The 13,097-nt window shown below is 45.6% G+C and overlaps 1 protein-coding gene across 4 annotated transcripts in view; it reads left to right on the top strand.

Annotated features, from left to right (window-relative positions):
* Positions 1–13,097, top strand: part of nckipsd (NCK interacting protein with SH3 domain) — a 253,601-nt gene that overhangs the window by 190,968 nt on the left and 49,536 nt on the right. For all 4 annotated transcript variants that reach the window (XR_015759438.1, XR_015759439.1, XM_087994556.1 and 1 more), the window contains 2 exons: positions 8,155–8,293; positions 9,099–9,179. Coding sequence is in view for 2 of the 4 variants with exons in the window: in XM_087994556.1 (XP_087850682.1) it covers positions 8,155–8,293; positions 9,099–9,179 (220 nt within the window). In the remaining 2 variants the exon portion in view is untranslated. The remainder of the gene's footprint in view (positions 1–8,154; positions 8,294–9,098; positions 9,180–13,097) is intronic.

A 13,097-nucleotide genomic window follows, 5' to 3' on the forward strand; every position in this document is an offset into this window, starting at 1 on the left:
GGGTCAAAGCTACATAGATGTTGCCACTTTACCATTTCTACTAAAGATCACCTTGTTGCTTTCAAATGTGACTCCTCTTTTGGTAACTCTGAAATTACATTTGCCGCTTTAGTTTTAATCATTTGTTTGTTGTGCATTTTTATGTCCAGACACAGTTAGGCAGAAGTGAATTCGACAGATAGTGGTGAAGGGCAAGCTGAAAAGCAGAAGTAGAGTTGAGGCAGATGGAAGACGGGTAAGACAGGGAAGAATCTCAGTGCTCAATAATCATAGGATCCCTACAGTGTGGAAACAGGCCATTCAGCCCATCGAGTCCACACCAGCCCTCTGAAGAGCAGCCCACCCAGACTCACCCCTTGTAACCCTGGATTTCCCATGACTAATCCACCCTCGCCTGCACGTCCCTGGAACAAGATGGGCAGTTTGGCTTGGACACTTCACCCTAACGTACACGTTTTTGGACTGTGGGAGGAAACCGGAGCACTCAGCGGAAACCCATGCAGACATGGGGAGAATATGCAGACTCCACACAGGCAGTGGCCCAAAGGTAGAATCAAACCCGGATCCCTGTCACTGTGAGGCGGCAATGCTAACTACTGAGCCACTGTGTCACTGATAATAATGATCCTAGCTGCAACCCACCTTCCTTTGCCACCAACCAATTGGCAATCCTCATCAAGACTCTGTGTGGCAGGTTGGGAAAGTAAGGATTTTTAAAAAATCTCTTTTGGCAATTTAGAGCAGAGAGGATGGAAGCTGGGGAAGTTGCGTACTCCTCTTGTGGGATGTGGGAGGTAAGGGTCACCACTAGTGTCTTCGCTGACTTCACCGACAAGAAGTGCACCCAATTCCAGCTTCTCATAGACTACATTACGGAATTGGAGCTGGATGAACATTGAATCATTCGGGAGGCTGAGTGGGTGATAGAGAGGGGTTATAGGGAGGTGGTCACACCAAAGTTACTGGATAAAGGGAGCTGGGTGACCGTCAGGAGAGGGAAAGGGGATAGGCAGATGGTACAGGGAATCCCTGTGACCATTCCCCTCAATAATAAGTATACCGTTTTTGATACTGTTTGCAGGGGGAGGGGGAAAGCCACAGCGACCAGGTCTCTGGCACTGAGCCTGACTCTGTGGCCCAGTAGGGAAGGGTAGAGAATAGGAGAGCGATAGTGATAGGAGATTCAATGGTTAGAGGAACAGACAGGAAATTCTGTGGTTGCAAACGAGATTCCCAGATATTATGTTGCCTCCTGGGTTCCAGAGTCAGGGATGTTTCGGATCGAGTCTATACGATTCTTAACGGGGAGAGTGAGCAGCCAGAAGTCGTGGTACAATGACCGAGCTAGGAAAACGGATGAGGACCTGAAAAGAGAATTTAGGAAGTTAGGTTGGAAGCTAAAAGACAGGACGAGCAGAGTAGTAATCTCAGGATTCCTACCAGTGCCACATGCTAGTGTTGCCAGGAATAGAAAGCGAGTGCAGCTGAACAATGGCTACAGGGCTAGTGTAAAAGGGAGGGCTTCAGATATGTGGATTATTGGGATACCTCCTGGGGAAGGTGGGACCTGTTCAAGAAGGATGGGTTGAACCTGAACTGGAAGGACACACCAATATCCTGGGCAGGAGCTTTGCTAGAGTTAATCAGGAGGGTTTAAACTAGTTTGGCAGGGGATAGGAACAGGAGCTACGGATCAGAGGATGGGGTAGCTGGTGAACAGGCAGATACAGCGTGCACAGAGTCTGTGAGCAAGGATAGACAGTTGATAGGGCAAAGTTGCAGTCAGTGTTATGGGTTGGTGTGTGTCTATTTTGCTGCAAGAAGTGTCAGGAGTAAGGTTGATGAAACTTAGATCAGCATTTGGAGCTACGATGTTGTTGCCATTATGGAGATTTGGATGTCACAGGGCAGCAATGGTTGGACATTCGGGGTTTAGATGTTTCAAGAGGAATCAGGAGGGAGGTTAAAAAAAAAAGGTGGGAGAGGTGGCATTGCTAATCAGGGATATGATCTCAACTGCACAAAGGGAGGTCATTGAGGAGGGTTTGTCTACAGAGTCAGTATGGGTGGAAGTCAGAAACAGGAAAGTATTGGAAGTTTTCTACAGACTGCTCCAAAAGCAACGGAGACACGGCGGGTCAGATTGGAAGGTGGATTTTGGAAAGGTGCACGAGTAACAGGGTTGTTGTCACGGGTGACTTCAACTTCCCTACTTAGTGCAAGTAGTTTGGATGGAGTAAATTTTGTCAGGTGTCTCCAGGAAGGATTCCTGACTCAATATGTAGGTAGGCTGACTAGAGGGGAGGCCATATTGGATTTGGTGCTTGACAACGAACGAGGTCAGGTGTCAGGTGGGAGAGTATTTCAGTGATAGTAATCACAACTCCCTGATCTTTACTATCGTCATGGAGAGGGTAAGAGCAGATGATATGGGAAAGTATTTAATTGAGGGGAGAAGGGGGAATTACAATGCTATTATGCAGGAACTGTGAAACATAAATTGGGAACAGATATTCTTAAGGAAATGCATGACAAAAATGTGGAATTTGTTTAGAGAGCACTTGCTGCGTGTGCTGGATAGGTCTGCCCCACTGAGGCAAGGAAGGCATAGTAGGGTGAAGGTACCTTGGATAACAAGGGATATGGAACACAGAGTCAAGAGGAAGAAGGAAGCTTACTTAAGGTTGAGGAGGCAAGGATCAGATAGGGCTCCAGAGGGTTACAAGGTAGCCAGGAAGGAACTGAAGAATGGACTTAGGAGAGCTAGAAGGGGGCATGAAAAAACCCTTGGTGGGTAGGATTAAGGAAAATCCCAAGGCATTCTGCACTTATGTGAGGAACAAGGGGATGGCCAGAGTGAGGGTAGGGCCGATCAGGGATAGTGGAGGGAACTTGTGCCTGAGGTTGGAGGAGGCAGTGAAGTTCCTTAATGAATACTTTGCTTCAGTATTCACTAGTGAGAGAGACCTTGTTGTTTGTGAGGGCAGCATGAAGCAGGCTGATATGTCAAACAGATTGATGTTTAGAAGGCAGATGTGCTGGAGACTTTGAAAAACTTGACTATAGATAAGTCCCCAGTCCAGACAGGATATACCCAAGGTTACTACGGAAAGTGAGGGAAGAGAATGCACCACCTTGATCTTTGCGTCCTCACTGTCCACAGGAGTAGTGCCAGATAATTGGAGGGTGGCAAATGTTATTCCTTTGTTCAAGAAAGGTAATAGGGATAACCCTGGGGATTACTATGTTATGAAGGTGTAAGGGGTACTGTACCTTTACGAGAGTTAAAAGCTAGCAGAACTACCTGACACAGCACCAAGTGTTCTGAACAAGGTAACATTTGGTCGAACAGCCAGAGTAGCTGGGTTGCCTGGACACAAAAGAAAACAAATTCAGATTCAGCCAATCAGTTTAAATTATGCCCCAAAATACCAAACTCCAATCAAGTTTGAATTTAGCATTTTGACAATATTAACACCAATGAAACAATCTGATGCTTTGGGATATAAAACTGAAACAAAATTGAACAGTTGGAGGAGAACTGCGAAAAGACCAACAAATGTCGGCTGCAAGTGAGAACTCTCTGAGAGGTACCTGTCCAGAGAAGGCGTTTTCCCAGAGAAAATACCAGCAAGACCAACCTGGAGAGCAACTCTCCAGAGGAAGATAGAAAAAGAAGATTCAACAGGTGGCTGGTTTTGAAATTTGAATTTTTCGGTAAATCTTAATCGAGGGGGTTTTATCGACCTGTAACGGGAAAGTAAAAAAAGATAGGTTAGCGAAAGGAGTTGTAAATAGTTTTTAGTTAATATTCTATGTTAGACTTTAAAGCATAAAGTTCTTAATTTTTTTCTACTTGAAATAGTGACTTTTGGGATAGTTTTTGTAGAAATATTATGGAATCCATACAGTGTGGAAACAGGCTGTTTGGCCTAACAAGTCCACACCGACCCATTCCCCGACACCTACCACTCTACATGACCCCTGACTGATGCACCAAGCCCACACATCCCTGAACACTATGGGCAATACCCCTAATCTGCACAACTTTGGACTGTGGGAGGAATCCGCAGCACCCAGAGGAAACCCACGCAGACACGGGGAGAATGTGCAAACTCCACACAGACAGTCGCCCCAGGCTGTGAGGCAGCAGTTCTTGACCTCTTGAATTTTAACAGATTACAGCATGGATTAAATCATTTCTGTATTGCAGGTTTAAATTAGTGTCGGGGGGTGGGGGGGGGGGGTTAGTCTACTCCATGTCATACATTAATGGTGGACAAATTATTGGAGAGGATTCTGAGAGACAGGATTTATGATTATTTGGAAAAGCATAGTTTGATTAGAGATAGTCAGCATAGCTTTGTAAAGGGCCTCACAAGCCTTATTGAATTCTTTGAGGATATGACCAAACACATTAATGTAGTTAGAGCAGTGGATGTGGTGTATATGATTTTAGCAAGGCGTTTGATAAAGTTCCCCATGGTAGATTCATTCAACAGCAAGGAGGCAAGGGATACAGGGAAGTTTGACCGTCTGGATACAGAATTGACTGGTCCGTAGAAGACAGAGTGTCTGGATGTAGGCTTGCTCGCTGAGCTGGGGGTTCATTTCCAGACGTTTCGTGACCATACTCGGTAAGATCTTCAGTGGGCCTCAGGCGAAGCACTGTACATGATTCCTGCTTTCTATTTATATGTTTGGGTTTCCTTGGGCTGGTGATGTTAGTTCCTGTGGTAATGTCATTTCCTGTTGTAATGTCATTTCCTGTTCTTTTTTTCAGGGGTGGTAGATGGGGTCTAACTCGATATGTTTATTGATAGAGTTCCGGTTGGAATGCCATGCTTCTAGGAATTCTCATGCGTGTCTCTTTTGGCTTGTCCTAAGATGGATGTGTTGTCCCAGTTGAAGTGGTGTCCTTCCTTATCTGTCTGTCAGGATACCAGTGAGAGAGGGTCATGTCATTTTGTGGCTAGTTGGTGTTCAAGTATCCTGGTGGCTAGTTTTCTGCCTGTTTGTCCAATGTACCTGCCCTGAAATGTTAAAGGATCAGTGCACACAAGGCCTCTCTGATCCATGCTGTTTCCCAAGGTGCTACATCTTGCATTCCCTTGCCTTTTTTGTCTTGCCTAAGTGCATCACCTCACATTTACCCAGATTGATTTCCACTTGCCACTGATCAACCCATCTATATCCTCTTATAGCCTAAGGTTAACCTCCTCACTGATTGCCATCCACCAATTTTTGCATTATCTGCAAGCTTACTGATCAGTCCTCCTCCATTCAAGTCTCAATCTGGTAGAGAAACGACAAACAGCATGGACCCCAACAGTGAGCCCTGTGGAATCTTGAAGCTTTGACATATTAAGAGTTTCAGTTCATTGTGTTTGTAATTATAATTTCTGTCACTTTTCTTTTAATGGAGATTTTAGGAGCTGATCCAAATCGTCCCTCCAGCGTACTGCAGTAGTTTGCATTGCCTTTCCTTACTCTGGAATAATGAAACTGGAGTGATTATTCTGGTGTGTCTTCAACATTTTTCCTGATGGGTATCTCAGTAGCCCTTATCTTGCCGTTTTGCAGGAACTGAACTCTTGCCTCAGCTCACGAATTGCTCATTCAGCTTTTCCTTAATCTTCCTGGCTTCTCATTTTTCACCTCTGATTACTCCAACTTTCAGTCTCTTGTGTCAAAGCAACTTTTACACATCTGACTCGTGAGTAAAATCCTTTTGAAGAACAGCCAAGCTCTTGTTCAAATTTCTGTTCAGTCAGAGTAACATTTCTGATCAGTGGTTCCCTTTCCTGTGCTGATGATGTCAGTCTGACCCAAGAGTGCTCATACTGAATCACTGTGAAGTGCTGAGAGTCCATTAACACTGATCTGTCAGCTGTAACTGTCCTTAAAGGAGGTAACGCGAGGTGTCCCGTAAATATCTGCAATGTGCCTCAACTATTTACCATGTGTTGAAGAATGCAAAAGAGAGCTGTACGTTTAAGTTTGCTGATGTTACAAAGGTTCAGTGGCACAGTACTGAATGTGGACAGCAGCATCCCAAATTAATCAAAAGATGTTGTTAAATTTTCAAAATGAATAAATTTAACCATTTTCTTTTGTAAACAAAGGGTGGTGTGAGGAAGAAGCTTCCCACACAGCGATTAGTTAAGGTCTGGAATGCACTGCCTGGCAACGTAGTGGAGGCAGGTTCAGCCGAGGCATTCAAGGAGGCATTGAATGGTTTTCAGATTGAAAGTGTGCGAGATATGTGGAGAAAGCAGTAGGTTTGTGTTAGGTGGTAGAACTAGTGCAGGCATGATGCACTGATGCTCGGTAACAAGTCTGAGAGCAAATGGATTTTGACACAGCTTCCATACAAGGTTATTTGTTTCGCTTGATTGCTATCGAAAAGTTAAGAAGACTGAAGTTCCAAAACCAATTAGATGTCCATGTCTGCAGATTGCTATCACTGTGGTGGTCAGGCATAAGAATTAGTGAAAGCTTAGCTTTATCTTGAGAGGTTTTAGAATACAAAAAGAACAAAGTTTTGCTGCAGTTCACAGGGTGGCTCAGTGGTTAGCACTGTTGCCTTACAGCGCCAGGGTCCCAGGTTCAATTCCAGCTTTGGGTGACTGTCTGTGTGGAGTTTGCACATTTTCCCTGTGTCTGGATGGGTTTCCTCTGGGTTCTCCGGTTTCCTCCCACAGTCCAAAGATGTGCAGGTCAGGTGAATTGGCTGTACTAAATTGCCCACAGTGTTAGGTGCATTAGTCAGAGGGAAGTGGGTCCGGGTGGGTTGCTTTTCAGAGGGGCGGTGTGGACTTGTTGGGCTGAAGGGCCTGTTTCCTCACTGTAGGGAATCTAATCTAATCTAATCTGTCCAAAGCACTTGTTGAACCATATTGGATGTACGAGTACAGAATAGGCTATATTGGCCTTGGAGGGGAGTGCAGTGTGGGTTCACCAGAATAGCTCCAGGGCTCAAGGCTTAGGTTGTGAGGAGAGATTAGATAAACCAGGCCTGTATCACCTAGGATATGGAAAAGGTTGATGTGGTTGGTGTTCTTTTTTGGACTTGAAAGGAGGCTGACAGAGGATAGGGGTGGGGGTTGGATTATAGGGAAGGGACCATAACATTAACTATGGAGCTAGAATGATCAGAGATGTTCGGGAATATTTCTTTGCACAAAGGCTGACATAAATGTGACCTGTCTCCCACAGAAAGAAATAGATACTAGTTTAATTAAATCTAAGATCCAATTAGGTGGTGAGGAGCCTCTGTGTGGGTGGAATGAGTCATTGGAGGAACAATGAAACCGGTTTGGGGGTCTGAATCACTCTCCAATACTCCTCATTTCATCATATCAAGGCAGAGATGACAGCTCGGGAAGAGAGCTATTCAGCTGATCAATCCATACTAAGTCTCCAAAGAGCAATGCCCACGTGCTGTCTTCCCCATGCATCCTTTGTGACAAAGTAGGATGTCTGTAGTTCAGGTTCCTCTGTCTGAGAACCCACTGAACCAGTCCTTTGGAGAGTGCTGTTTTATTTATATTAACCCGTTCTTCCTTTCAACTGTGCAGCTGCATCACATTTCCATGACATTTTGGGATTTTACCCTCAGGTGGCACATTGTCTCGTTTCCTAGCTTCCACTATTCCCAGGCTTTGTTCCTGAATTTTGAAGCCCTGCTCCAGTGTTGTTACAAACCTTTCACCTTGACACCTCCAGTCTGCCTGACACTACGCAACTCAGTGTGTGGGACAGGAGACCAGACAAGTCCTGATTGGTGGGAGGTGAGGAGTGGGTGTCACTGTTAAGAATTGAAAGTTCAGGGTCAGCACTGCTGCTACTGACTCCAAACAGAGTGTTGAGATTTGTGCTAGTCCTTGTGCACATCTGTGATTGTGACATCTATCTCCTATGATCCAGTGACTGAAAGCTTTGAAGTATTTCAAAAGATAAAGATACTGAAGTTCCATTAGTATTGTTGTTCTGAAGTGTGTACTGGGATGGTGGTGGTGGTGGTGGGGGGGCCTTTAGCTCAAGCCTTGGTACACTGACAGTATTGAGAGCTTGGTGAGTTTATGTACTATGACTGAACACAGCTGGTGTAAGGTGTGTGCTGTGTCTAACCATTGTCCTATTCTGTGCCAGGAACATCGTGTCACATTGCGCCTGTTCTTACTGAAATGTTTTGGAGCCATGTGTAACCTGGACGCATCAATCATCTCCACCCTGGCAAACTCTGTGCTGCCAATGGAACTGGCACGGGACATGCAAGCTGACACCAAAGGTAGGCAGGAAACAGTATCCCATCAACAAAGAACTGAAACACAACACGTGGTTTTCTGCAGATTTAATAAGTTTGAGGATTTGAGATTGATGGTGGTACTGTGTATGAAGAGCAGTATGCATTATACAGGCAGATAAGTGCAGTCCGTATTGTACAGTGCCACCCACATTGTACTGTCTGCTCAGATTAATGGATATGATAAGATTCACTATTCAGTCAACAGAGGCTATGTTTGGTTTAATCCTCTTACAGGAGAAAGTGAGGACTGCAGATGCTGGAGATCAGAGCTGAAAATGTGTTGCTGGAAAAGCGCAGCAGGTCAGGCAGCATCCAAGGAACAGGAGAGAGCGGAGGATCCGGAGGGAGGTCTGTTGCTGGAGGCTTCGGATTTGTTGTAGGTCCTGGTTGGGTCCAAATTTTGTTGGTCGGAACGTAGTCCGGAGTCCGTGCAGGATCAGTCGGTTCCGTAGGCAGGTGCTGAGGAAGGAGATGTGGCTGTGGTAGCGAGTCTGTTTGAGAACGTGGCTGAAGAGCTTCTGTGCAGAGGAGATGACCTGGGGTGTGCAGTGAGAGAGGGACTCACTGAAATCCTTGTAGAGGGAGGAGCGGAGGATCCGGAGGGAGGTCTGAAGAAGGGCTTATGCCCGAAACGTCGATTCTCCTGTTCTTTGGATGCTGCCTGACCTGCTGCGCTTTTCCAGCAACACATTTTCAGCTCTTAATCCTCTTACAGTCAGTAATACCAGATTTAAAATGTAATGATTGGAGTTGACCAGCACTGATTATGGTTTCTTTTCTCCCACAGAGCACCAAAAGTTGTGTTACTCTGCACTGCTGCTCACCATGATCTTTTCGATGGGTGAACCACTGCCCTATCATCACTATGGTATGTATAAACCTATAGAACATGCCTGACTTTCTCTGTCTTGCCCATGCTGCTCCTTCAGTCACAGGCTTCTTCGCTCCCACCCTTTCTCCTTCTCCAATTACAGGCTGAAGCAGACACCCTCATAACATTTAAGAAGTATTTGCAATGCCAAAGCATACAAGGCCAAGTTCTGGAAGATAGGGTTAGAACAGTTAGGAGCTTGTTTTTGACTGCTACAGATATGATGGGCAAAAGTGCCTTTTTTCTGTGCTGAGACCTCTTTGACTCTATGATCTGAAGCAAGATTAGAGTTGAGAGGAAAAGATCAAAGGTCCAGTAAAGAATGTTTTGAAGAAAGCAAATAGTCCATCCTCCCTTCGGGAGTGTGTTACTGGCTGGAATGGGATTTCTTCAGGTTATGTTTGGGTTTTGAGTATTAGGTTAGTCAGCCTGTTGGTTGCTATGGCAGTTCCAGGCCTCGCAGAAAGCCTCCTCAACTCCTCTCTCACCCATTCCACCATCACCACCCAGCACTGTCCGTATCCCCCAATGACACAGAGGGAATGAGTGACCCCCTAGCCTTGTGCCTTCCTGGTCACTCCTCGGTCATGGCTACTTCTTTGGGAACCCCATGATTCCGCTACCAAGACCATTGTGGCTGCACTAAAGGAGGCCTCAAGGCTAAGGTAAAGGACTGGAGTTCTGGGGACTGTTCCTCATATCTATGTGCTCTTCAATATAGCATCCTCTTTTCAAACGATGCAATCCATGAACTGTGAATCTTTAACGTTGCTAGGTTCTGCCCCTGGGCCTGACTTTCAGTCTTAAGGTGGGTCGTGGAAATGAGGACATTTCATGGGTTTGTGGGTTTAGGGTGTAGGTTTGCTCGCTGAGCTGTAGGTTTGATATCCAGACGTTTCATTACCTGGCTAGGTAACATCATCAGTGGTGACCTCCAAGTGAAGCAAAGCTGTTGTCTCCTGCTTTCTATTTATATCTTTCTCCTGGTTGGGGTTCCTGGGGTTTGTGGTGATGTCATTTCCTGTTCGTTTTCTGAGGGGTTGATAGATGGCATCTAGATCTATGTGTTTGTTTATGGCGTTGTGGTTGGAGTGCCAGGCGTCTAGGAATTCTCTGGCATGTCTTTGCTTAGCCTGTTCCAGGATAGATGTGTTGTCCCAGTCGAAATGGTGGGTTTTTTTTTCATCCATGTGCAGGGCTACGAGGGAGAGAGGGTCGTGTCTTTTTGTGGCTAGCTGGTGTTCGTGTATCCTGGTGGCTAACTTTCTTCCTGTTTGTCCTATGTGGTGTTTGTGGCAGTCCTTGCATGGAATTTTGTAGATGACGTTGGTTTTGTCCATGGGTTGTACTGGGTCTTTTAAGTTTGTTAGTTTTTGTTTGACAGTGTTGGTGGGTTTATGTGCGACTAGGATTCCGAGGGGTCTCAGTAGTCTGGCTGTCATTTCTGAAACTACTTTGATGTATGGTAAGGTGGCTAGGGTTTCTGGCTGTGTTTGGTCTGCTTGTCGTGGTTTGTTCTTGAGAAATCTGTGCACTGTATTATTTGAGTATCAAACAAAAACTAACAAACTTAAAAGACCCAGCACAACCCATGGACAAAAACACAGCCAGAAACCTTAACCACCTTACCATACATCAAAGAAGTTTCAGAAATGACAGCCAGATTACTGAGACCCCTCGGAATCCTAGTCGCACATAAACCCACCAACACTGTCAAACAAAAACTAACAAACTTAAAAGACCCAGTACAACCCATGGACAAAACCAATGTCATCTACAAAATTCCATGCAAGGACTGCCACAAACACTATGTAGGACAAACAGGAAGAAAGTTAGCCACCAGGATACACGAACACCAGCTAACCTCAAAAAGACACGACCCTCTCTCCCTCGTAGCCCTACACACGAATGAAAAAAAACACCATTTCGACTGGGACAACACATCTATCCTGGGACAGACTAAGCAAAGACATGCCAGAGAATTCCTAGAGGCCTGGCACTCCAAACACAACGCCATAAACAAACACATAGATCTAGATGCCATCTATCAACCCCTCAGAAAACGAACAGGAAATGACATCACCACAAACCCCAGGAACCCCATGCAGGACAAACATATTAATAGAAAGCAGGAGACAACAGCTTCGCTTCACTTGGAGGTCGCCACTGATGATGTTACCTAGCCAGGTAATGAAACGTCTGGATATCAAACCTACAGCTCAGCGAGCAAACCTACACCCCAAACCTCAACCTGAGCTACAAACCTTCACAAATCATGGGTTTGTACCTGCCTTGGGAATGCTAGCTCCAGCAAGTGCAGCTTCCAGTGCTGAGAGGTGGGTGTCTACCGGTCTCAGAAAGAGTTCACAGCCAGATGCAGCATGTTTTTAAAATCTCGCTTATTGCTAAGGAACTGCACCCACCTCTCTTTATCCTCCATGTCTCTTCCCCCTATCTTTCTTGAGCACTTTGGGACCAGTGACCATAGTTGTATTAATTTTAAAATAATCGTAGAGAGGGACAAAACTGGTCCACAGGTTTAAGTTGGGGCAGGGCGAATTTTGATGGAATTAGACAGGAGCTGGCTTGGATTTGATTGGAGTAGATCCTTTGCCAGAGGGCTGGCAAAGTGGGAGGCCTTCACAAGTGAGATAGCCAGAGTACAAGGTTTGTATTGGTAGGAATAGAGAATCCTGGATGACGAAATATTGAGGCCTTGACCAGAAAAAAGGAGGGAGGCGTAGCTCAGGTACAGGCAGCTGGGATCAAAGGAATCCCTGGAGGTATAGAGGGAATACAGGAGTTTACTGAAGAAGGAAATCAGGAGGGCAAAAAGGGGGCATGAGATAAAGCCTTGGCTGAGACAATTCGGGGGATTCTAAAGAGGTACTTTAAGTATGTTAAAGGAAAAAGAATAACTAGAGAGAGAATGGGACCTCTCAAGGACCAAAGTAGACATGTATGTTTAGAACCACAGGAGTGGCACGGTGGCTCAGTGGCTAGCACGACTGCCTCACAGTGCCAGAGACTATCTGCGTTGGAGCTTGCACGTTCTCCCTGTGTCTGCGTGGGTTTCCTCCCACAATCCAAAGATGTGCCGATTAGGTGAATTGGCCACACTAAATTGCCCATACTGTTCAGGGATATGTAGGTTGGGTGCATTAGTCAGGGGTAAATATAGAGTAACAGGGTTGGGGAATGGGTCTGGGAGGGTTACTCGTCAGAGGGTCGGTGTGGACCTTTTGGGCCAAATGGCCTGTTTCCACACTGTCGGGATTCTATGAGATGAGCGAAGTTCTCAATGAATATTCCTCCTCTGTATTTACCATGGAGAAAGACATGAAGACTTGGGAACGTGGGGAAGTTAGTGATGATATGTTGGGGACAGTCCATATCACAGTAGAGGAGGTATTGGATGTATTACAATGAATGAAGGTGGATAAATGTCCTGGTCTTGACCAGATATACCCAGGAATCCTGAGAGAGGCTAGAGAAGAAGTTGCAGGGGCTCTAGCTGATACTTTTCATCACCATAACACCCGGGTGAGGTCCCAGAAGACTGGAGGGTAGCGAACGTTGTGCATTTATTCAAGAAGGGCTGCAAAGAAAAGCCTAGGAATTATCGGCCAATAATCTTAACATTTGTGGTGGGTAAGTTACTTGAGAAGATTCCGAGAGCTCAGATGAACATGCGTTTAGAAAGTCAGGATTTGATGAGAAGTAATCAGTATGGCTTTTAAGTGGGATATCGCGCCTCACAAATTTGTTAGAGTTCATTGATGAAGTGACCAGAAAGGTTGACGAGGGCAGGGCGGTAGGTATAGTCTATAGGGGTTTCAGTAAGGCCTTTGATAAGGTTCCACCTGGTAGACCACTCTGGAAGGTTAGATCGCATGGAATCCAGGGGGAGCTGAC

Source organism: Chiloscyllium plagiosum, unplaced genomic scaffold (assembly GCF_037043375.1).
Source record: "Chiloscyllium plagiosum isolate Xiang-an unplaced genomic scaffold, Cpla_swu_hap1 HiC_scaffold_14, whole genome shotgun sequence".
Classification (NCBI taxonomy): domain Eukaryota; kingdom Metazoa; phylum Chordata; class Chondrichthyes; order Orectolobiformes; family Hemiscylliidae; genus Chiloscyllium; species Chiloscyllium plagiosum.